The following is a 25,478-nucleotide window of genomic DNA, read 5'->3' as shown; positions in this document are numbered from 1 at the left end:
CTGCTCAGCAAAGGATGAGTTTATTGTTAAGAACTAGCACATGTGAAGTCAGGAGAGGTTGGCTGGGAGAGGGAAGAACAGGCCTGCCTTACTTCAGCTGCAGCCAGTTGTATTGCTAAGCCTGTCTCATCTATCTGCACCTTGATAAGAGGAAAAAAAATCCTGTTTTTAATAAGGCTTGGGATGAAAACTGTGGTGAGAAATCTGACTGGTGTAAATCCACTGATGTGCGTATTAATTCCTCAGTTAACATCTGTTAATTTCTGCTTGTTGCTGTTATTTTTTTGCTGGTAAAACAGGGTCCCATCTTCCACATAGATGGCTAGTACATGAGGACCATACCACATATTGGTATCTGCCGGATATCTGAAGCTAGAAAGCTTGAGGAGTGTTTAGTCCTGGCTTACCACTGCCCAACAGAGTTCGAGCAATCTGAGGGTTGATGGTTGCCTTTTGTCTTTGCCCTGTGACAAAAAGGAGTCAAACAGAAGTTATTTAACAGAATCAAGAAAAAATAAAAATCCTCTCTTGGAGATAGAAAATGCATTTATGTAGAAGAGGCACTTCAAAAAAAAATCTTCTGACAGTGGGATGTTTTAAAATCCCCCACAAAAAATGCCAGGTATTAGGGACTTTCCTAGCATTTCTAGATACTATTCATATGCAAAACTTAAAAAACCTTACTCTTTTTTTCTTTGTTTCCTTAAGAGAAAACCATCTGAATCAAGAGATGAAGTGGAAATGCACTTCCCCCCCTGCCTTCTCTAACTCATAAAGCTATAGTAATAAGCTGCATCTGTAGTGATTCCCATACTTGTGCCTGACTAGTGGTGCTTTTTCAACTTGCTTCAGTTCGAGCAGACACCAAACAGGTTGACAGAACTGCCACCTGCCCTCCTGGAGCAGCAGGCCCTCAGACAAAACCTGGAATAATGGTGGATGTGCAGTACGAACGCTTGTGATCAAAGGCTAGGAAAAGGCCTTGCCTTTCTGATAGACAGATGCTCTGAACGCTGGACAGCTGGCACGGAGCTGAGCTGTGTGCCACAGCCTGAGCGGGCATCCCCTTCTGTCGGTCTTGAGCTCTCTCTCCTAGGATGGCTATATTTGTATGATATATGCTATATTGGTTGCCTCTTCTGCAGTAATCTAGCAGATGGATTGCAACTCAACAATAATAAATTGATAAATAATAAATTGTAACATTAAATATCTCAGCAATTATAACTTATTAAATAACAATCATTACTAAAAGTCACAATAACCAATGTGTTTGATTCTGTCAAAATAGTAACACTGATTTTTTTTCTTCCCATGTTTTATACTTCTCAGAGGTAATTACACTTCAGAACGCGCCACTCAGTATTTCCTTATTATCCATCTGCTGCCAACTCTTGGTATTCTGCACTTCCATTTTGTCTTTGGTTGAGGGTGGAATTTGTTCAAGATGACCCTGGCTTCTGAATGACTAATTGAAAATTCTTTCCTATCATTGAAAGAGTAGTATAAGTTGGAAAATAAAGGAAATTTAGCCAAAAAACCGCTTGAGATGGGGTATTCCTAACTTAGTGTGACATAAGCATTGGCAGCCAGGAAAGGAGGAAGGGTGTAGATTCTGCAGTTATGCAAAATTATATTATTAACTTTAGATATGTCTTTTGATAAATACAGAGAAATTGAGGATTCACTTCTCATCTGAAGTTTCAAATGGAAACATTAGTCTTATCTGCCAATATTACAACGATTCTGTTGTTCTTAGAAATTTTCTTTCTCTTCTCTTCCGTTTTGATGAGGTCTTCCATATCATGATTTACAACAAACAACAAATGATCTTTCTTGGACTGGTTTCTTCTCAACAACTACCAGCATGATGCTAAATTTAAGCAAACAGGGGAAATTAAACTTTCATTCTGAACAGGTGAAAATTTTCTCTGAATGTTGATGACATTTCCTCAGGAGAAAACCTTCCTACCACTGCCCAGCATGCACTCTCTCTATTCCAGAGACATCTGTTGTGATAGTATCTTACTAGATCATGAAGAAAAACAAAGAGGCATTTCTGCAAAAGGAATTTATACGTTATAGTGTGCGGAGTTTAGACCTTTTAGCCAAATTTTAAAACAGCTTGAACTGTTTGGGGTGTGTTAAGATACATGAAACAGTGGTTGGAGAAACACAGGATTTGATTCTGTGAGTTGTAAGATCATGGAGAAACTTTAAAATATGTATTATGACACTAAAAAATACATGTTTTTTAAAAAGAACACCAAACAACTGCCAGTTTTAGTATCTGAAATTTACTGCTTTTCCTGAGATGAAGAAATCTAGACCAGAGATTCATTCTCTTACTCTTTTTTTCTTCCAATTTTATAAATTTTCCAAAATTTAGCTTATTTTCCTGTGAGCAGCTCCATCACAAAGTGGATCACTCCCAACCACAGTAATGTTGGCCAGCTTTCTTTTCATATGTCAAAGGTCTCTATATACTGTGCACATCTATAAATGAATACTAAATATGTGCTACTCGAGTATCCTGACAGTTTTCAGTGATTAAAGTAGAGTATTACATGTTAGTGACTGTTGGTCTCTACTTGTAATGTAGAAGGATATGCTGTGCAACCTTTAGAAAATCAGTCAGGGGTTTACCTGCTTACCTCCTGGTTTTCAAGGTGACCTAAAAAGGACTTGAGTAGGTTTTAGTGCTTTCTAATTCTGAAAAAACACTTCAGACTTTGGTTGTTTTCCCGGCTTTTATCTTTTTTCTTTTTTTTTTTTTTTTAAACTATCAAAAACATCAGCTGTATTTTTTCTTGTTTCTGTCAGAAAAACCCTGCTTGGGCCTTTTAATTGTATACAGTAAGAGCTTTACTTGGAGGCATATAACCTTAACTAGTATGACTATTGATGTATTTGTCGAAGTTGAATGAATATTTAAAGAAGCTGATGGAAGGGAGGTGGGATACAGAAAGATAGGAAACAGGATTACAAAGTGAAGCAAAAATACATTTCCTTCCCTGTTGCTCACTTGTGATATGCTTATTTTACCAAGTCTGATACTCAGCATCTTTCTAGATAAGCAGATATCTCATCTTTCATGTAACTAAAAAACAGCGAGAAAAAAGCTTTTGTCTATAATTTTATTTTTGAAAGAAAACTTTGGTGTATAGTTGTGTATCTCAAAGAAATGTGTGTGTGGGAAGGCATAACAATACACACTGATTTCCCATTTTCACCTTCAAATATGACAACCAACATTTTGACTTGATTTATTTTCTGCCTTTGTTTATGCATCCAGCCAGAAAGTCTAATGAAGACAGTACCAGAATACAAAGAAAGAGTTGGTCCTTGTGTTACCCTGATATAGGTAAAGTGCTTGGGAGTTTTTTGAAAGCCTGTATTTAAACAGGTGGTATTCTTACTAAAAAATACTTTTCTACTAGAAAGATGGCTCTCTTTTATCTAGGTCTTTAAGAGGAAGTACCTGCGACACTATCTATTTAGACTGCTCTTGTTAGACTTTTATTTTTAGATTTCCCCTTCCCCCTCTCAAAACACATGAGAGAACTTAAAGGCAACCTCACTGTTTTAGACAACTACTATGATGTTTGGGAAGTCCTGATACATCGGTCTGTAGTGTTGTAGTTCTGCTTTTATCGTATCGTATAATGCATAACTTCCAAAAGATCGTACTTTTATTTTTTAGGGCACATATAACCAAATTGAAATAGGCAAAGCTGCAAATGCACAGTGAATGAACTGAGATCTTTTTTTCCATCCCCCAGTTTGCCCCCAAATTCCACTGCTGAGTCTCTCCCAGTAGACACTAAAACCAGTCAAGGAACTGCTTATAGAAACAGCAGATTTCAAAGCAGGTAGGGTGAGATACAGCTACAGAAAATATATGTCTGTAGATCTCATCAGATGGTAGAGCTGTGCTGCTGGGGGGATGAATAATGTAGCAGTGCTCCTTATTTAAGTGAGATTTATTTCAGAATAAATAGAAGTACAGTGTTCCCTATGAAAAAGAGTAAAACAGCAGAGGAGAGGACTGATTCTCCCCCATCTTCTGAACACAAAGATGTGAGTATTATTAACTGATCTCTCAGGCAGATGTTTGACTGCAACTGGGCCCTTAATACTCCAGAATGAACAAAGCCCACAACAGATTGTTTAGGATTTTTGGTTCGTATTTTTAGTTCTGTTTGTAAGTTAACTCATGCGTTCTACAAAAACAAACTGAAATGTTTATAAACTGTTAAGAGTTGTGTTCTTTAAATAATAACTAGGAACTCAAAAATATTTTACTTCTAATAAGTAACCTTTTTCAGTCTCATATCAATCATTTTTTAAAATTTTTGTTAGCTGATGTGCAGTCACCAGCCTGCAATCACTAACAGCAGCCAGCTAGCTGCTTTAGCCTACAGACTTCTGTGTGGGGTTTCCCCTTTGTACACCAAAATTTTTTGTAAACAGCTTTAATGGTTGAACTGGAAAACTCACTGGGGGCAAGATGCTAATGTGAAAAATCAATCTGAATTATATTAGACAGTAGGACATACTGGTTTGAAACGCATTTCCTACTATGATTTGTCGCTTCATTGATCTGGCAGGTTACATGTGTGCTAAATACATGTAAGTAACATTTCGAAATTGAACTTCTGTGGTGTATCAGAAACTTTCTCTATTTTGTTCCATTCTCACCCTGTTGTAAGCTTTAACAGGAAACTGCAACTTAAACATCAATGGTTATGTTTCCATTCTTTGCAACTGTTTCTCAGCACAGTGCTCATTAGAAGTGTTTGTTAAAGTACCAACTGGAATGTCCTATTTCAGATCTAATGCTGTTTTGTCCATTTTCTTTGATGTAGTGAAATAAATAACCTTAGGATCCCTCATGCATGTACCTTTCTGGTACAGTTACTTGTGTAAACAGTCACCTGAACTTAAAAACCTTTATATGTTCATTTTAGTTCTATCTGAAGAAGCACAAAGATGTTCAGTTCTCATTACAGATGGAAACAAGTTGGGCAATATAACTGCGAACCTGAAACAGAATCAGGAATGCGCTAGTATTTAAGTACCATTGTGTAAAGTAAGATGCTATTTGTTTGTACTACTTAGAAACAGGGTGAATTTTATATGGAAAGAAGTGCCATAATAATATATGTTGATTAAGATGACAGAAGATACTTTCAGATGCTATTCCAGATCTTTCCATAAAAAGATAGGGCTGTGTAGGAGAAAGAAATGTAACTAAAATATTATTTCCCAACTCTATAGTATAACTACAGGGCTTCCAAAAGCTTGTTTTGATATAACTAGTTGGTGTGAATCAGGAAATCTGGCGATTCTGCCTGACCTCTCCCTTTGTAAGCACAGCTCAAGGTGTTAATGGTGTGCACACAGACCTGCTGTTCAGGCAGAATCCCCATTGCCCTCTCTCCCCTCATCTTAGGCTCTGGCAGGGCTGGTGAGTGGGTAAAGTTCACCAATACCTGAGAATCTGCTGTGAGTATTAAATGAGTATCATGAATATACATAATTTATAGCAAATTGTTCCCCAGAGCACACATTATACTCATTAACTCAGGCTTCAATGGTAAATGAGCAGAGCAGTCCTTCTTCTTATTCCTGAAATCTGTTATTTCACTTTTATAAAGGAAGATTTATGTAATCAGATTTTCCCCTGAATACCGTAAACAATGATGTGACACAGATGCTTGTTGTCATTAATGAGAAGGGATTGCTTTCAAAGTTATCTTGAGACTAGAGCATAAATGAGAGCTTCAGTTATGAGTAGGATGATTCTGGGAATTTCTGCTTTTTCCAGATGTAGTGGCGCAGCACAGCCAGTGGCTCTTCAGTTCCTGGGAGCTCGCCTGAGCCCACACACGGGCCAGGCTGCATCCCACGGAGCTACATCTTGTCTAGCAGGTACCTGCTGAGTGCTCCAGATTTCCAGCTTGGAGTGTGGGGGAAAGAACATCCCTGAGATGAGCATCACTGGATTACTCGGAGACTGACGGGCAGTCACCCACCAGCACCACTCCTAAATGGAGCGGTGGGACACTGGGGTATGGTGGTCATCTCTGATCCCCAACCTACTCCGAGCCTCCCCTGCCTTGGCTCTCCTGCCGCGCTGCAGCCTGGCTGCTCTCCCCTAGCCAAAGGTTTTGGCATGTGAGTCAGGAACACGCACAGTGCCTGTCTTACATGAGCGTCTCTGTATTTCACCAGTCATCTTTGTGTACTAAATCTACTCATGTATTGCACAGGAGCTTACATCAGGGACAGGTACACTGTCATTTAAAAACATTACTCTGAAAACTGAGATGTAATTGTTCATGGGCTAAGGTCATGTAGACTGTTGCATCTGCAATTTGGTTCCTAGAAGTGCTAGGCAGTTCTTCTGAGCTTAACATCTGCCCTTTATATTTTGTTGTCTTGGCAACAGCGCAAACCATCTCCTTGTGACTAATCCGTTTTGCTTTTCTCCATCTAGGTTTTAAGCAGGAGAACGAACCATAGACATAGTTTCCCCTCCTTTCTCCCACTGCCTCCAAACATTTTCTCTCCTCATCCCTTTCCAGAGCTGCAGCTGGTGGGAGCAGCAGTTCTGTAGGAAGATGGACAGAGAATTTAACCTTAGCAAGTGACTGCCCTCCCATCGAAAAGCACAGCAACAAAAGGCTGTTCTGCTATAAAAATGAATCCAATTTACTGACTAGAGAAGTAATAATAATGTAAGAAGTAAACATGAAGGATTTTAACCTAAAATGCTGACCCTGCTTTTAATATAATATGTGCATTTATACCAGCTTAATGTCAAGAAGTTATGTTTCAATGAAAACAAGAAATATACAGAAAAGCAAATTGCTGAGAGTTAGCAGTAACCTCAGCTGCTTAGCTAAGTTTCTCAGCACTATTTTCAAGTGCTTATAACTTTGTCAAACTGCATGTTTCCTGGTCAATGTTTCTTTTTGCCTCAAGATAATTTTGGAAATGTCAGCAGTCTGAGCAGAAATGCCACATTCATAGTTATTTCTCTAATGGTGAGAGAATAGGGATGGTTCCTGTGGCCTAAAAGCAAGGGTGCCAGGCAGACCCATCTTCCTGCTAAGACTTCTCCTCTTTGCCCTGCACAGTGCCTAAGATTGCCCAGAGCTTTGTATTGCAAGTATGAGGCAGCAAGTTGTCATTTCTTCCACTACTTCCATTGTTATCTTCATGGAGCAACTAAGATGTTTACATAAAGATGTTTCAGGTGAAGCTCAGAATAGAATGTTTTCTCCATTTTATAACAAAAATGAATGTCAGGGAGGTCTTTCAGATGGTGTGTGAGCTTGGTTGTGGTGCTGGTAACTCGTAGGCATAATCCCCTCTAGATTCAGTGACAGCACCAGGAATCTTGATCCTAATGAGTCCTTTGCTGTCTAGCAAACAGCTGCACGAGCCCTCTGTGAAGTGTGCATTGATTCCTCTTCTAAGGCTGCTCTTCAGTAACGACCTAGCTGTATTTCTAATCAAACATTAATCCCTCATTTTGTCTTTTGTCAAGAACTACAGATTGCTTTTGAATGGCTCTTGTGTGTTCTCTAATTTTAATTATTTTATTATTGCTATTGTCATAGTACTTAGGAACCTATACCATAGCTCAACATACTACCCCACATACTTTGTGATAAATGGTGGTTTCCAGCATTATCTAGTTTGAAATATTACTTAATATTGCAACATAATTTGGCTCAAAATAATGAACAATGTTGCACTCGGATCACGTATTGAGGTTGAACAGCTTTGTGTGTGTGTGTGTGTGGTATAGAGGGGAAGGAAGAGGAGTGAACTGTGAAATTTCAAAGAAGTGCTTGCGCTAGAGAGCAAAGCAGAGATAAAGGTGGGCTCATGGTAACTAACCTTCAGAGAAAATCAAACCAGTGCTGTTCGCAGAGTCACCAGAAGTTAAAAGATGTTTACAAATGCAGATTCGTCTCCTATTTAGGAACCCTGTCTTCCTCCAGCAAAGTCAGTGAAAAATCTCGCTAGTTTTACAGTGTCCCTTTCTCTAGGTGGTATGTTGGGACAAAAGGGACCATGGCACTGTACTGTGTACATCAGTCACCCTTCTCTGGTGTTGTCTCAGGGAACTGAGTCACAACTGGTCACAAACTGGCTCAAATTGCAAGAGTTTGGTATTTGCAAGTGCATCCAGCTATGGGTGGGGATCCAAATGCCCAGGTCCAAACTTCTCATATATTCAGCAATAAAATACGATCAGTGATGCATTAAAAAACTTAGACCCACAATTACATGATTTGCGTACTCAAATTTAAGGACATTACAGCAGAATACTATCCATGCGGTGTCATGTACAGTTCATAGTCCATTAATAATACTTGACAGTTAATAACAAGGATAGGATGTCAGCTGATTACTATAGCATTTTTTCCTGATGTACTCACCTAACCAATAAATAAATAATTTTAACAGCCGAAGCTCAGGACACTGCTTGTGCAGCCCTATAGAACATGCAGCCCATACTTTGGCTGAAAATGCATTTATCATCTAGGTTGTAAAAATTAGAAGTTGTAACATAATATTTTACACAAAAATCCATATAGTTTCAGTTATTTGCCTTATCCAAAATAATAATAAAAACCAAAACCCCACTGGTTCAGTCTGGTCCTACTCCAGCCTCTAGAAATTATTTTAGAAGTCAGAATAGACTATGGGTGATAGGTCATAAGAAATCAGGAAGAGCTCTAATAGTGAAAGTGTCTGCTGGTTCACATGTGTATTTTGAAACCAAATGAGTAGCTTTTTATCTAAATACAGGTTATCTGCTGTCTTGATATAATGGAGAAAGGCCAGCATTATTAGTGATGGAGAGAGCTGTTTTATTTTTTTGCTCAGCTGGAAACATTTTACTGCAAAGCTCAAGACTGAGATCCTTTTTAAGAAGTGCTATAATTCCAGCATCACACATGTCCTCTCAAGAAGTTCATAATGCTTTAGACTGCAGATCTCTGCAACCCAAGGGAGCAGAGAGACCGTGCTGCTTGAGAAAGCTTGCTACGTCAGGGCCTTACAGTGCTACATGGTGATAGAGAAAACAAGTTGGCTCATGTTGCAATGTGGTGTTTCTTTTCAGAGCCAGCAATCAAGTGAAATGATGATTTAGGCTACTCCACACGGACCTTTACTGTTGCTTTATCTAGAGAAGGAAAAGACCAGCTCTGGTGCTGGCTCTGCTGCTGCTGTAACTACTATATGGTGACCATAATCCAGCTGTACAGATGTCATAGGGATGCCTGAGAATTTTGGCTTGTTCTGGAATTGTGACTCAGATCCTTGCTATCTGAGAAACCACTTAATCAGAACTCACTTAAAACTCCCCTTCTCTGTCTTTTCTGGAATAAGCCTCCTTTGCTTTGTGCTCTTCGGGAAGCACATCATAACATAATTTCCAAACACACCAGGATTTAAAGAAAATTATTTTCATTCTGGCTGTGTCACAATGGCTATTATGTAAACTCATGCGTGTGTGCCCAAGGCCCGATTACTTGTCTCAGTATGCCAAATTTCACAGAGCATGCAGAGCTGCCACTTCAAGTTTTGGTAAAAATTTTAGAATAAAAGAAATGGTCTGAAGAGAAGGAACAGTGAGAGACTTTAATTTTGTAGAGCCTGTATGTAAATATATACCAGTCCTTCTCCATGTGCACATTGTGATGGTATAATCAAAAATGAACAATCTTTTAAGCCAAGAATACACCAATGCAACTGCTTGTTTCAGTACCCTGAAATGCTCTTTCCACATGTATGTTACTGTGGGAGAATTCCTTTAGGAAGGGGATATGGCTCTGTCTCAGCCCTACTATGGCAAAGTATGCCAAGACTACGACAGAAGTAACTCTTCTGCTGTTAACACCAAAAGCAGTTAAGTAAATTTGGTGTTTGAGCAACACCGAAATTATGGATAGTGCTGCTACACAAACCAGAAAAGAAACAAAAAGCAACATTAAGTTACATGAGACTGCTTGCATAACACCGGAAGAAAAAGTGGTAGTGATGGAAATACTGTCACATTTTTAAGAGGCCACCATTAGGGATAAAGAATAGAAAGACACACAGCCATAAAGAGAACAAAATAATTGGCTAGGTCATGCTAAGATTTTCCAGACCAGTGTGTGTATACATGTGTGTATATATGTATATCAAAAAAAGAACATGTTTTGCAAGCAATATATTTGCCATTTACTTATGGAAAACACCATCAAAGAAGAGGAAAAAACCCCAAACTTTCATAAAAACTCAGATGTATATCTGTTTTATGCAGAAGACAGATAGATGTCAGGAAGTAGGTGACTAATGAAGTGGAACTCTGAGAATCCTTGCCTTAGATAAACAATTAGTAGAGAAACATTCAGCTAATCAAAATAAATATCATTTTGCAGAAGCCTAATGGAAAATCCTTTAAGCCATTCATAACAAATAATCCAGGCTAAGCATAAAATAGCAAGTATGCTAATGATTTACAGGGGTTCCTTTTTCAGGGTGCTGCTTTAAGCCTCAAGTATGCGTTTTTATTCCACAGTTAAATACCTGTATGTGTCTGAAAGGTGGTAATTACATTTGTAATAAACATGAACATCCATAAGCACTATAGGGTCTTATTTTTAAGAGCTCAGTGCAACACAGATACACACAGAGCTAAGAAGTCACAGCACTTGTATCTGAGCAGTGTGCATTAAAATGTGAATTGCGGTTCCACAGAGTAACTGACAGTGGAATTATTATTCTGAATTATCTTGTTGAAAGCTTGGTTGTCCCATAGCTGCTTGGAGTCTACAGCAACCAGGACAGCTCCGAGCTGTGCGCAGGAACAAGCTGCGTTCAACAGGTTGGGCACTACTTTAGAAACCAGTAATAGTATCCAGTTTGTCATCTGAAGTAACGACCCACCTGTAGCAACTTCCTGATTCTTTTCAGGTTGTGTATCAAGAGAAGATTCTTCTCCTGTGAAACCCGGTCCAGCTGTTCATCCACTTGTATTAGCAAATTCTGTAAAAGGATCGTTGCCATCGCTTCATTGTTAGATGCAGCCTCCCTAAAGAATCAATGAATGAGAACCACGCGTGTTTAAAATGTCGTAAGAAGTGACAATCTGTCTGCACAGAAAATTATAATCCATTCAGAAATCTAGGCAGCAAAAAAGGACTTTAAATATATGGTGACTTGCATATAGTTAGAGGTTTGTGAGTAACTGATTTTATGATCCCTTCATTTATTTTCACATAGATATGCTGCTATAAAGACAGGGTGAGGATGTTCTTAGCACAGGCTATGGAGGCAGCCTGAGGGGAGACAACCAGGGTTTTCTAGTCTCTGGTGCAGTGAATATTTAAATATTTTTAGCCCAGTTCTCAGAGGAAATGGGGCTTATGCATACTGTCCCTCTCTGTCAGTCACACGGATGTAATTTCTGAATTTGCTGCCCAGTTTCAGACAAAGTTGACAGTGGGCTCAAAGTCCAAAAGATAGTATGTTCTTACAAATCTCACAGAAAACTGGCAAGTTGATAGAGGGGAGGAATCTAAATTAGTGCCTCCACTGAGGAAAATGGCAGTAATAACTTGCTCCAGGAGGTAACAGCCAGATGGCCAGTCAGCAGATATGTATCTTCACCCCAGGCACCAGATGAGCCTTCGCCTGGCCAAACTATTTGGGGATACAGGAAGACACTGAAGCTACTGGTGAAGGGTATGTAGGGGACAAAGGATGCAAACACACACAAAAACAGGCTTTACTGGTTCTGCTGTTTATGGAACAGCTTGGTACATGAAGGACAATAACATTAGCGAGCAAACTGCAGGAAGACAGACTTTGGACTGCATGGCATCCTTGTCCTTGGGATATTCTCTCTCCTTGCCCCCCCAAATCTGCCCTGCTAGGTCTGGTGAAAAGGAGATTTTAATGTTTACCATGTTACTACAGTCCCATAAACCACTGAGCTATACACTGTAAAGGAAAGATTCTATTCCTTAGCAGGTTTTTTTTGTTTGTTTTACAATAGTCCTCCAATAGTCTTACGGATTTATCTTGAAAAATGGAGATGTGACTAATATAAACTTTTTTTTGGCATTTAGTTCTGAATTTTCTTAAGATAATTATCCAGTGAACTTGATCCAAATTTGTGCATAAATTCACCTTCTAGAAAACAGTTCCTACAAACAGCTGGCTTTTCCCCCAAAATTATATATCCAGATAGCTTTAAGTGCAGTATGGGACAAGTGAAAAATTTTATGCTGCAAAAGGTAAATGTATAATATATCCAATGAAAACTAACATGCATTATTTTTTTTTCTATGAAAAACGTGTAATACCATTAATTGGTTAGACCATTTTTATTGGATTTTGTTTAAGAGTAAGTTCAAATGAAACCTCACCTCCAGACATTTCTTTAAATTTAAATTTTGGCAGTTCAATGGGCTAAATCCATAAGTAGTGAAATACCATCTTTGGAGTGCGAGTGCCTCCACAGTTCACAAATGAGCACCCTAAAATCTGCCAGATAACAAAAGAATTGTTCATGACTGAAATCATATGAGAGGGAATAAATTTAATCCTACCAATCTTGGCTTTCTATCCATTGTGCTAGTAGGTGCCGGATTTCCATGGGGAAGTTATCATCATAGAACTGGTCTACCTGCTCCAAAAACTTTATTTCCAGTTGTTGAACTTGACTCCATTGGGACATACTGCAAAAGAAAAGATTAAACATGTTTGCCACTGAAAGGTGAATATGAATTAATAATCCAAAGTGCATAAATACTTATTTTCATTGTTGTTCTTATTATATACTTTAATGTTCCTGTTTTATTCTGTCTTTCAAACCAGACAGTACTCGACTAAAGTTAGTCAGTTAAAGGGAAGATGGAGAAAAGTGAGCAAGACCATTAAAAGAAGTTCTAGCTCTTAGACTTGATTGAGCACCTCTGCCAATTTCCTTCCTTAATGGAAATGTTTTAGGATACTGTATGATGCTTCTAAAGCAGGGAGATTTACACAGCATCTCTCATCAAGAGAAATAGCTTAGGATTGTACTTTTCAAATCCAGGTAAAACAATTTTTATGGAAGAGTAGTAGAAAAACAACTCTCTTTTTAGTGAATTCATACCACTCAAATTTTTCCTGAAGCCATAATGATTGTATGTTATTGTGCTGTTCCTAGAGCCCCACATCTTCTGTTTGGACAGTACTGTTTGGTTTATATTCTAAATTGTTTATCTAGTACATCTTTTCCATTTTTAATTACCATAGAATTCTGAGATTTGATGTTACAGAAAGAAGAAAAAGTTGAGAAGCGTAAAGTCATATGAAAACTGTAAGAGAAGCAAGAGTAGCATCACCCAATGACAGGCTCTGAAATTCTTACTGAAAAAAAACCTATCCCAAGTAAGTTTTGGATGTTTACTGACATACTGGAGTTAGAAGCTTGGTTGTTCCAGTTTTAGGTGGGCTGAATTAATACCTGCCCCTTTCCATGGACTAAAGAGATTGTTTTGGGTGAGCAGGCTCTCTACGTAGACACCTCAGCCTGAGCGACTCTCTCTCCCCTTAGGACAACATTACCTTCCTGATACTGGCCCTCTACGGTTGCACCACATCGTCATTAATCCCACTGGTGAAACCACCATTTTCATTGTGACTTTTTCAGTGCAGGAAAGACTAAAGATAAAACATTGCCCCAGGGTAGGCTATGCCAGGCTGTAGAGGGTTGAGAACAGGTGGTGGCGGATGAGCAGAGGAGAGGGGTGCTCTAGGGCCTGCGCCCTCGGATCTCAGTCCTGCAGTGGGCTTGGCCCACACCCTGATCCCATACTAGAGGTTGCCGTCCCTTTCTTTAGGACATTTGTTTGTGTTAACAAACTACATAAAATCTAGTCGTGGGCTAAAGATTGCACTGCAGTAGGTCAACATACTACATGTTTGAACATTTTTGATAGAAATTTTTCCTGAACAAAGATGAGATTTCATAAAAATGGATGTTTTTATAGAATGTAGATTTTTTTATAAGCAGCTTTTCTGTTTCTAATTCTGAATCATAGTTTCAGAATGTCAACAGTTTGAAGTAGAGAATACATCATGCCTTTGATGCTGTGGTCTTTCATTTTGCATTTTCTTAAATCAGAGGGGAAAAAAAAAAAAAAAAAAAGAAGTATGTCAAGGTGTAACGGAGTCCTGAGTACTTACTCATGCAAAAGTAAAAGTGACAGGTTTTAGTTTCTCCTTAACAAAAGCTGGATGGGATGATTCTGTGTGTGGTATGAAAGACACTATATAACGTCAGTGGAAATGCGCTCAGTGACGTTTCCCTCCTCTTTATTACTTTCATTCAGAGATGAAAAAGTATTGCCTAAACAATTACTTTGTTTCTTTATGTTGTGGAGAAGGAGTAAAGCACAGGAGTATTTCACTGTCTTTGTTTCCATACCAACAGTCACACAGAATCACAGACCTTATTTCTTGAGATACATCCAAGAACCAAGCCACCACACATTAGTAACTCAATACTCAGGAAAAAAAAAAAATAACATTTGTAAGCCTGTTCACTCTCAGTGGGCCTTCTAATTGCAATTTCTGGTGAATTCTGGTGATTATTCTAATTGCAATTTCTGGTGAATTCTGGTGATTATGATATCCCAAAAAGATTAGTAAGAAAACTTAATATTATTATCTGAAGAAAAGGAAGATTTTGTCCAGGCTGCAACCCCCGCAGGCCTTCCCTGTGCCGTGCAGGGATGCTCGCACGCATAAACGCTTGCAAGGCACGCGGGTACAGCGCGTAAATGGGCTTTTGGGCACACATCTTCACTTTGCGCAAAAGGAGTCGCACGAAAAGCTAAAAAGCTGGGAGAGTTGCAGTTTATCCCGGATGGCCCCGGAGGCAGCTGGCAGAAGCGGGCGATGCACATGAAGGCCCAAGGCGAGTACCGCACCGTCGGCAGCGCGGCTGCTCGACCTGCCCCCTCCATGCTCATCAAACGCTGTTGCTTTCGTCTCCCTGACGGTGCCGCGCTCGCCCCGCGGTACGTGGATGCCCCCCGGCCTTCCCCCGCGCCCGGCCCTGCCGCAGGACGGCCCGGGCTCCCCCGCTCCCCTCCCCGGGGCGCCCCACTTGCCTGCGCCAGCGGGTCCCGGCCGAGCCCTGCTGCCGGCGGCGGCTCCCTCCCTCCCTGTCGCCGGCGGTGGCTCCGCTTTATGCGCTGCCCGCCCCCGGGCTGCCGGCAGCGGCCTTCCTGTGCGTCAGCCGGGCCCGGGCGCCGGGGCTGCGCCCAGCGCCTCAGAGCCCCACACGAACGGCCCCACCGCCGCAGGGCACTTGTGCTTCAGGTGGTGCGGAGAAACAGAGGTCTTGGCCAGCAGCTGGGACGGTTCAGAGGAGGAGGGAGGTTTTTAAGTCTCCTGACGATAAATGAACATTAAAATCTTTCCAGTCCGGGCCCGGGCAGGGGGCCTGGGCCCGCCGTGCCGGGGGGAGCGGAGAGGCGCTTTCCCGCGCGCTCCCTGCTACAACCCCCGCAGGTGAAGGGCGAAGGGCAGCCTGCCAGGAGCCTGGCGGCACAACGCGGCTGCCTCAGCATCCCTCGCTTCAGGTAGTACCTGGGATGCAGGAGCTTCGCTCCAAGATAAAAGATTTGGTCCTCATCCTAAAGAGTTAACGATCCAACAGCCTATCTGTAAGTAATATTCTTACAGCAAGGGTTATGGCAACAGAGACATGCTCCGAGTATTTTTTCCCTAAAGAAGTATATTACTGGAGAGAGGATTTCTATAATAGCAGGTGCAATGCTGCTAAAACCAAAGTGAGTGGAAAATGCTAAATTATGACCGTTTCAAATCCATCTGACCTCAGCACAGAGCTTGAGTGGTGTGATGCGAAGCAGCTGCAATCTACCGTAAAGAGGGTCCTTTTGACTGACTGTAGTTTTATTTGTCATATTTTGTCTTACCAGAAACTCCCATCATGAGAAAGGCTTTTCTGCACCAGGCTGCGCAAACCTGGAGTAAGCGGGGTGCTCACAGAACCCACCAGGGACCCGACCAATGGGTATTTCACTCCCTCTGCACTGGGAGGAACATGAAACCGTGTTCAAGTGAAAAAGCGAGGTGCTGGAGATGCAGTTAAGAGGAAGGTGCATGTCCCTAGTGATGCGTAATTATATTTTCCAGCTAGAGCAGAGGGGGAATTGAAAGTGGGGTGAAAAGCTTTGATACACAGGCAACTTCTAAAAGATCATATACAGGTGTCAGCAGCTGACCCATGTCTGAGCATTGGCTGGGTAGACATATTCGCTGTACATGTGCTTGAAATGAGATTTGGCATTATCTTTATTACTATTTAGCAATTTTTCAGGTGTATTTGTATAAAAGAGCCAGGATCATAACAGAAGTTTGCAAAATCCTGATTTATAGAATTGTGTGGTTTGGTACATATTTCAGTGGACTATTTATTTCTGTTATTCTTTTATGTTGTATCATTGCATATTTGTTCATTACCCTTTTCAAGTGAGATGAGGATGTAATGTTCTAGAGGATTTTCTTCAACCTTTTTTTTTTTTTTTTCTAAATGAGCATAGTGCACAATCACATTAGCTTTACAACTCAGAAACAAAAGCTAGGTGTATAAGGCTGGAGGAATGCTTCTGTTGCTGTTCATGACCAGACGCACATCTAGTCCCAAATTGCATTTTGACTTCTGTAAGTGCCTGTTCTTGGTTCTGATTTAACTCAGCTGCCACTGGCTCAAAAGAGCTGACGCTAGAGCAGAATGATAATATTTTCACTGCCTTTTGTTGGGAACTGGGGACCAGACTGAATGTCAGACTTGCTCTTTGTCCAAAGAGGTCAGTTCCCAAATACAACCAGAGTTTGGCAAGTCTCTGCTCAGACCTGCTATCTTTCCTTAAGATTTTAGCAAGTAGAGGAAGCTATACAGCTGCACTTCACTTACGTTTCTGTTTTTGCTGATGGATATCCTGGCGTTTCATTTAGAATACATACACTCACATGCATTTTATAATCTTTCCATAGGACTGCGTACCATCATTTTGTATACGTGATAAATAATCTTAGGGATCAACTGGAGTTTTGTCAAATTTTGTTCTCTACCATTTGGCAAATCTTCATCGTTTTCTAAGGCAGCAGATTTTCTCATGGTTTACTGTGTACCGGTAAGCTTGTGTAGGTACCACATGGGGACACTGAATTAGTGATTTGAGGACCACCCAGGAAATAACACTGATTAGTAATCTGATTTTGTGCTGTCAGTAGGGGGAACTATTGCACTGTACTTTTCTCTTTAGCCTTTAAATAAAAATTGGTAAGTTTTATTTTTTTTTTTAGATTAAGTATTCATTCTCTGAGCATCCTTACATAACTGCTATCCGTAACGATAAGGAGACAGGTAGTTCATACCATCCCAATAAAATAAGACAGTAACAAGTTTCCAATCCCTGTTTTGCATGCTGTTTGTCCACTTAACCTAGAACAGAAGCTATATGGTGGAGTGGTTGCTACTAAGACAATACTATGCTTCCTGTTGTCTGATGCAAATATCACGCTTGCTTCAAGAGGCCATGAGAAAAAAGTTCAGTTAGGTGTCATTCCCAAAACCTAGGATAATCAGAAGTCATTCTTTATCTAGAGTCTAGAGATCAGTTTCTGGGAAGATGGTTCCTATTCCCCTCTCCCTCCTTCCTCCCCCCCCCCCCCCCCCCCCCCCTTTCTGGCAGGTACAGCAGCGGAGGCCGGTCAGTTGTTGGGATGGAGGGCAGCTGTGGAACCAGCTGTTGGGGGTGTAGGATGCTGGATATGAGCCATGGCTGTGGAGGCGGGAAAACAGGGGTGTGATCCTCACAGCAAGGGGTGCAGGAAAATGAGTGGAGTAGCTTGTGACCTTACAGTGGGTCAGGGGGAACCCTGGGGCTTTACAGAAACTAGCTAGAAACTGTGGAAAGGAAGTGCACTTTATTTGGAGGAGGGGAATAAAGAGGCTTGTGGTCCTAGGGCGTTAGAGTTGGATGGTCAAAGGGGTTGAGGTATGGCTGAGCATGAAGAGGCCCGAGGTGTGCATGGGAAGATAAGGCAGCCTGAGTGGGGGAGCTGTTTGAGGAGCATAGGTGGGAGGCAGGAGGGTGTGGAGCAGCAGAGCATGCTGTCAGGGTGGTGAGGGCTAAGGCGTTCCCTTCTGAGGCTGGGGGATGTATCAGCTCTATGCTTGTCTAAGAAGTGTCAGTGGGGTGTGTTAGCACACTGTGAAGGATGTGATGATGGTTGGAAATGTGAGGGAAACTGCTGTGGAGCAGGACTGAGATGAGAAGAGATGGTCTAGGTCAGTTCAAGGAAGCTCTGGAGGAGAGCTACACGGATGGGATCCTGGAGGAGATGGCTTGAGGCATGCAGTGATTGCGGCGGAGCTAACACATGGGGAGGGTATGAGGGAGGCAGCTGTGTGGACTGAAAGGAGAAGCTCAGGGGCAAGGAGATGTGGCTCACAGTCAGTGGAGGAGTTCAGTGAGGCACACTGGCGAGGCAGGACAGGCTGAAATGATGCTTGTGAAGTGGGGGACAAAGAAGTAAAGAGCCTAGGGCAGCCCACGGAATGGAAGGAGTTTCTTCAGCTGCAGTGAGTCACAGCAGTATGGTGAGGGTGCAGGTTGCAACCCTGGAGAGGATGGATAAGCACAGGCCAGGAAAGGTTCAAGCCACTGTTGAGTTTGGCAGGTCAAGGTTAATCTTCACTGTGTAACATTTCATTCCACTTCACCAGTGTTTCAGCACCGGTCACAGGAGGAGAGTAAGAAGCAAGTGTCTAAATTGTGTGGGCTATTTAAAGGGAAGAAAAAGTCTCAAGTGATGGAGAAGGAATTTAGGCCACGGTAATCTTCTCATCAAAAGTTCACAAAGTTGTTTCTAGGAACACTGAGCCAATTTATTACTTTGATCTGTCTGACCAACCTGTAATCAAGATTATCATCTCTTATGTTTGGCCTCTAGTCATCATACTCCTTGACTAACCTTTAATTAGAGCGTGTGTCACCTGTCTTTTACATAAAGGAGGCATTTAGCTTGTACATGCTATACATACGTTATGTCTTGTATCTGAACTGTTCATAGATTTTCTTCTTACATTCAGAACATGGACTTCTGGTCTCAGGGAGACTAGTAAACACTGTAATCATGAGAAATTGTCTTGCTGACAGTGTAGTTCCTCCTAGTCAGCACAGCATAAATCAACAGTTGAGTGTGCAGGTCACATCCCTTACTGTCCTCTATTTGGAGAAAAAGGCAGGAACAGCAATGTTGTCCTGAAGTTACATGTTGTAACAAGCTGTTTATGAATACTGGAAAGAACTCTTAGCTCTGTGTTTGTGTATCGCTAAAAGACTGATTGTTATGCTTGCAAAAGACAGGGTTTTTGGCTGTTTGGTTGTTCTCAACTGCTGAAAAATCTTACTGTTTTCCCCCTTCCAGTAATGAATGAACCATATGTGCAGATGTATAAATCCCTATGAAATAAAGATACATATCTCACCCAAATTCAAGCTGATATCAGCTAGAAAAAAAAAAAAAAACAAACCCTAACTTGCCACATAGAGAATAATGAGAAGTCAGGAATTATAGAAAATGAAGTCTTCTCCCACTGAGTTGGGCTCAGTGCTATACTGTTTTCATGGCAGCATAGCCTTTTGATACTGCAGTCTCTAGTTTTGCTTTTTTGGCAGGTGCAGGTAGAGTGCCCACTCAGCAATGCAGGAGCAGGTCAGAACAAGTGCCCTGTAGGTAGAGGACTTCCCTCCTGAGGCTTTTTGCTGCGGCTTGTGCCTGTGCCCAGACCTCTTCGGCCCTAATGGAGGGTCCCTGCCCATCCCTACCGCTGGGGAGAGGATCTTCTGCACCAATTCATCGCAAGATCAAAGCGAGAAGTTCTTCTGTCAAGCTGGGACAACAGGAGTTCTCTTCTTTTATTGTTATCTTTGAACAACAGGTATGTTGCTTTGATGCATGCCTTATTTAGTGTTTCACCTCTTGATGTCATATTTGCAGTTTTGCACTGTGTGGTTTAATGTGTATCCTGGGAAAACTCGGAGGCAGTGGCTGTCAAGAGGAAAGGTTTGGATGTTCTGGTGAGTTTTTTCTGGGAAGAAGGTACTCCTCTAAGGACAAAGAAGCCTGTGCATCTCTCTTGTAGAAGTTAAGGCCAATACCACTTGGGGTCCTACTGTCACCATGCAAACTTACACACTAATAAAATTAAGGTAGGAAGAAATTATCTGAAAGGCCTCAATTCCACCTGAATGCCAATGTGTCATTGTTTATGGAAAGGGCACGTGTGGAGGAATGGAGGAAGCATGGAAAGAAGTGAGGGCGAAGAAAATAGTTTAGAAGAGCAAGGAGAGAGAGAAGAACTCTGGGGGCCCTGTATTAATTACCTTGTAGTGTAAATTTAACTTCCTTTTGCTAATGAAAAATTGCGTATGTGGAATATCACTGTAAATCTGCTGTGCCTTGTATCCCTCCTCTGCTAACTGGTAACTATTTTTTCAGCAATTTTCATTGCTTGATAAATATGATTGCTTTAACCCTTCCACTTCCTAAATGATATTGTGCAAGTGTAAGTTTTACTTTTCCTGTATTACTTTAGAGCCAGGTTTCCTTTTTTTGTTTGTAGTTATGTGGATTGTTAGGAATGCTGGTAGTGCTATTTTAATAGGCTTTTCTACTCAGTGTAGTCTGTGGGTGCTCAGGAAGCTTTTTTCTTATTTTATACAACAGCTTCTCTGTCAGTTGGTAATGATCACTTTTTGTTTGTGCAGAAGCTGAAGACTTTGTGATTAGTGGTTTCCAAAGTAGAGTGTGAGAAAATAACACAGAGTGAGTGTGATCTGGGGAATGCTGTGGTTTTGTATATATGTTCCTGTGAGGTACAGCTTGGAGGGCAAAATGGAGACCCTTGGTCATGCAACTTGATTAGTATGTAAGTCAGTGTCAGCTGGACAAGAGAAAAGAGAATTTTTTCCTAGTAAGCTCACCTGGGATTTGTGCCGTCAATAGTTACTTAAGTTCTTACTGCCTTCCTTGCCTGGGATCAAGATGACTATGCATAATGGTAATTTCTGAGCATACTTAGGAATATTTTCATTTTGCAGTCTCTTAGGTCCTTAGAGGAGTCCTTGAGTTTTATTAAGCTTGCTAGTGTATGCTAATTGCAAAAACCAGTTTGATGCTGAACAATGACTTCCAATTGAAAAGATCAATAATTTTAGAACTAGTAATGGATTGTGCTCTGAGAAGATAACTTGGCTAATTAATTTAATAAAGTCTTTTCACAAAGGGAGCAATTAAACCAAAGTCTGATTATGTCTGCTTGATAATAGCAGAAATACTTGAAATATTCTCTATTAAAGTTACAGGTTTTAACTCTGATGGTACCAAAAGAACCTCTTGATTTATGTTACTCTCTGAAACTCCTTTTCTTTTTATATTATTTGTATAACAAAGCACACATCTTCAGAAATAATGCCAGCTTCTTCCTTGGCTAGGCAATAAGGTATCAACAAATCTTGAGGCAGTTGTACAGTTGACCATACTTGTATTGTTGGGTATCGCAAGGAGGATGGCAATCCCATGCCCGTTATGGACTCATTGTCTTCCTTCTACAACGTACGAAAGTGGTATTTGCTTGGATCCTTCTATTCCTCTCCAGCCTCCTATAACAAATCCCAGTCAGGTGGGATTTTGTTTTTCCTCTGTAAACCTGCTTTTTCCTGGATCTCAGCCCCTCAGCATGCTGTAGGTAAGGGCTCTTGTGATGGGAAGGTTAGCTGCAAAGTGACGTGTCCCTCACTCACTGCAATTCCCATGGCAGCGGGGAAAGAGGAGCAGTATGGATGAGTATAATGATCCTGTATTTATTTTGAAAATAATTATTGTTTCTGAATTTTCAAAGAGGCTTTTTATAATATGTTTTGAAGTTTTCAGTATGAATCAATTTTTAGTATGATCGGTTCAATACCAGAAATGAAAACAAGCTTGTTTTCACTGGGAGACAATTGGAGTGTCTGTGGGTGTAGGATGACATGAAGAACTAACACAGTTTAGCATTGGAAGTTGTTCTAATGGTGTCAACAAAACTCATGGTGTTCCCTTGTCCTCACAAAGAGAAAAAAGAGATTTCCAAAGCTGGCTATCATGAGGTGAAATGCCAGTAAGGAAGAAAGCAGCTTGTGGCCACAAAAGGACATAGGTAAAACTAAAGCTCAATTCTTTTGCCAGTCTGTGGTCATTCGAGCTCACGTCTTGCACTGTCCCTGAAGCTGCTCTGGTCAAGAGGGTGGGATCGGGTGTTCTCCTATTTCTCCTGGAGAAACAGATTTGAGATTCAGGGAGAGCTTGCTGATTCCCCATGGCCTAGTCATTCAGGCAGTCCAGCATCAGAGTCCAAGGACTTTGCACTTCATATGAAGAAGTTATGTCTAGCGTACGTGCAGCGGGAATCAAAGCCCAGGCCTCTTCCCAATAAGAGCTAATGGCCTTTGTGGTTGACCATAATAATGCTTTCATTCCTAGTCTGGATGAAGTGGCAAAGCTTCAGCTGTGGAAAAGTACTCCTCATCCTCTCTCTGCTGACTCATTTATAATTTCTAATATTTAATGTGTATTTCTCACATTTCTCAATACTCTGAACACAGAATAAAGGGTTCCTCTGTACACTTGGTATCATTGATCCTAAACCCAACCTGAGTGGAAATCTGTGATCTCAATTTTCCTCTTCTCTCCTCTAGTTCAAGATCTCCAGCATCTACCTGGTGAGAATCTGCGACTCTTAGATTTTTTTCAGACAGGGAACCCTGATGGTGAGGCCATCTAGACCAATGTTTTTCAAGGTTTTTTTTATTCATGTGTCCTCCTAAACTTACTGGAAAAAAACCTGAGAATTGCCTAACTTCTCTTTGGGGGAAAAAAATGAATCACAAATGCATTGTAGAGTGCTGCCACAGTAGTTATCATTTTCAATGAAAAATAAGACAAAGCTTTTGAATTATTATAATTTTTCCAGTGCTGATTTTGTTTAGTTCTTTCCATACCTAGGAATGTACGCGTATCTAAAAAAAATCTTACTTTGTGGATAGTTGTTTTGCAAACTGCTGCATGAAGGTTTATGACCTACTTGTGACCCAGAGATTGAGAAGTGCTGCTCCGATAGCTACAGCAGTGCAGATAACCTACACCACTAACATTATCTTTTGTCACAAAACCGCTGAGTTCTCTGAACTCCTGAGAACTGAGCAAGAGATTCTCGGTTAAACTGATGCTAATATCTCTTGTGGTATTTTTTTTTCCACTTTGTTTTACAAGCCATATGTTGTTGTTTTTTAAAGTGCTTTTACTGGGAAGGAAATAAAATAATGCTGTATTTGAATGCACAGAGTGGTTGCAGCACTGGGAGGTGCAGGGCACTGAGCGATGCCAAAAGGTGTGATATTATTGAAGGCTGTAGTATTTTGTAGTATCTGGCTCAGTTTGTAACTTGTTTCCTTGAAGCCCTAGAAAGAAAACAGACAGCTGAGGGGTTTTGCCCAACTGCTTGTCATGTCTCCGCTTTGCTGGAAGAGGCAGCTGTGCAGTGGCTTGATGACTGGCACAGCCATGGGGAACTGAGCCCAGGGGACACCTCAGAAGGAACCCTCACAAACACTTGAGGGAGGGAGGTGCAGCCGGAGACTCTATGCTCTATGGTTTGAAGACTCCATCTTGTGAAGTGCCATTCTCTTGTACACAAACTTCTCTTTTTTTCTTGAGATTGTTGGAGCCAGGAGTGTAAGTGCACATCTGGAAGGAGAGGACTGCCCTTGTCTGAGGAAGCAAGTGATCTCTGCCCCTTGGCAGCTCCTATGTCATCAGCTATGACTACAAGCCATACATATGAAAATATAGAAACACATTTCTTAGTATTAAAAGAATATTTAGCAATAGGAATTAGCTATATATGCAAACTTAAATGGCCGTACTCAGCTGATGGGAAGAATGATCTTGATGCGTGGTGTTAAATTTTGCATACTTCTGCAGCTAGATTTGAATCTTCTGTCCTGAGCTCACTACCAGTGTTGTGTAAATCATACCATATGTTAGGCATCTTCAAAAAAACCCTGAGCAAACCACACAGTAATTAAAGTGGGATTTTTGAAAAATCAGGCTGTTTTTGCTTATTTGAAGATTTGTTGTTTTGCAGTTCTGCTGAGAACAAGTATCTTTACATTGCTTTGTGGACTGCATATTTTTTTTTCTCAAATGGAGGATCCTAATTCTGAATAAATACAGTAATCTATGGTCTTTGTGCCATGTCCGTTAGCATTAAGAGGGGAAACAACTATGAAGGGATTTCCCAAATTCAGCAAATTATAGCTAGGGGACAGCAAAGCCTACCACTGTCTCGAAACTTTTCCTGTTTCATCAGTCTGAAGAGATACAAGTGTTGATAGGCTTAATGAGGTTCTCAAATGACAGGAGGTTGTGTGCTGATGTGGGAGTTCTGTGGTGACTCGGAGGTGGCCACAGTTGAAGTGCATGAATGCATTTGTTTTCAAGCAATGTGGTTATATTGCCTGAGTTCATCAAGGTAAAGACTGTGTTTCCCACGTACCTTTCTTTACCAAAACCTAATGTTGTGCTAGGTAGCAAGTAATTAGCAAGAAGGCAGCTATAAAGAGATATCTTGATGAAATTACCAAAATTTAGAGTAAAAGGACTGTGCTGCCATTCAGAAAATCCTGTTGAGAAAGACAGTACATAAAATTAGCCTCTAGCTCATGTTACAGAAGTAACTCGTAAGGATATAGAATCGTAGAATTGTAGAATCATAGAATGGTTTGAGTTGGAAGGGACCGTAAAGACCATCTAGTTCCAGCCCCCCTGCCATGGCCAGGGACACCTTCCACTAGACCAGGTTGCTCAAAGCCCCGTCCAGCCTGGCCTCGAACACTGCCAGGGAGGGGGCAGCCACAGCTGCTCTGGGCAACCTGTTCCAGTGTCTCACCACCCCCACAATGAAGAATTTCTTCCTTATAGCTAATCTAAATCTACCCTCTTTCAGTTTAAAGCCATTACCCCTCATCCTATCCCTACACTCCCTGATGCAGAGTCCCTCCCCATCTTTCCTGTAGCCCCTTTCAGCACTGGAAGGCCGCTATAAGGTCTCCCTGGAGCCTTCTCTTCTCCAGGCTGAACAACCCCAACTCTCTCAGCCTGTCCTCACATGGGAGGTGCTCCAGCCCCCGATCATCTTTGTGTCCTCCTCTGGACCCGCTCGATATAGCTTGTTTGCAAACCAGACCTTGCTCCTATAGCTACCTTTATGTTGTGGTTTAAACCCGGCCGGCAGCCAAACACCACGCAGCGACTTGCTCACCCTCCCC

At 41.2% G+C, this 25,478-nt stretch overlaps 1 protein-coding gene across 2 annotated transcripts in view; it reads right to left on the bottom strand.

The window, feature by feature from the left end:
• Positions 1 to 15,250, bottom strand: part of STAT4 (signal transducer and activator of transcription 4) — a 42,545-nt gene extending 27,295 nt beyond the window's left edge. For both annotated transcript variants that reach the window (XM_074829591.1, XM_074829592.1), the window contains exons 1-3: positions 15,183 to 15,250; positions 12,630 to 12,758; positions 10,963 to 11,107 (exon numbers count right to left, since the gene is read on the bottom strand). In XM_074829591.1, coding sequence (XP_074685692.1) covers positions 10,963 to 11,107; positions 12,630 to 12,757 — 273 coding nt within the window. In that variant the 5' untranslated portion in view covers position 12,758; positions 15,183 to 15,250. The remainder of the gene's footprint in view (positions 1 to 10,962; positions 11,108 to 12,629; positions 12,759 to 15,182) is intronic.
• Positions 15,251 to 25,478: the final 10,228 nt, after the last annotated feature.

This window comes from Strix aluco, chromosome 6, assembly GCF_031877795.1.
Source record: "Strix aluco isolate bStrAlu1 chromosome 6, bStrAlu1.hap1, whole genome shotgun sequence".
NCBI lineage: Eukaryota > Metazoa > Chordata > Aves > Strigiformes > Strigidae > Strix > Strix aluco.
This window is presented reverse-complemented; position numbering and strand designations above follow the sequence as displayed.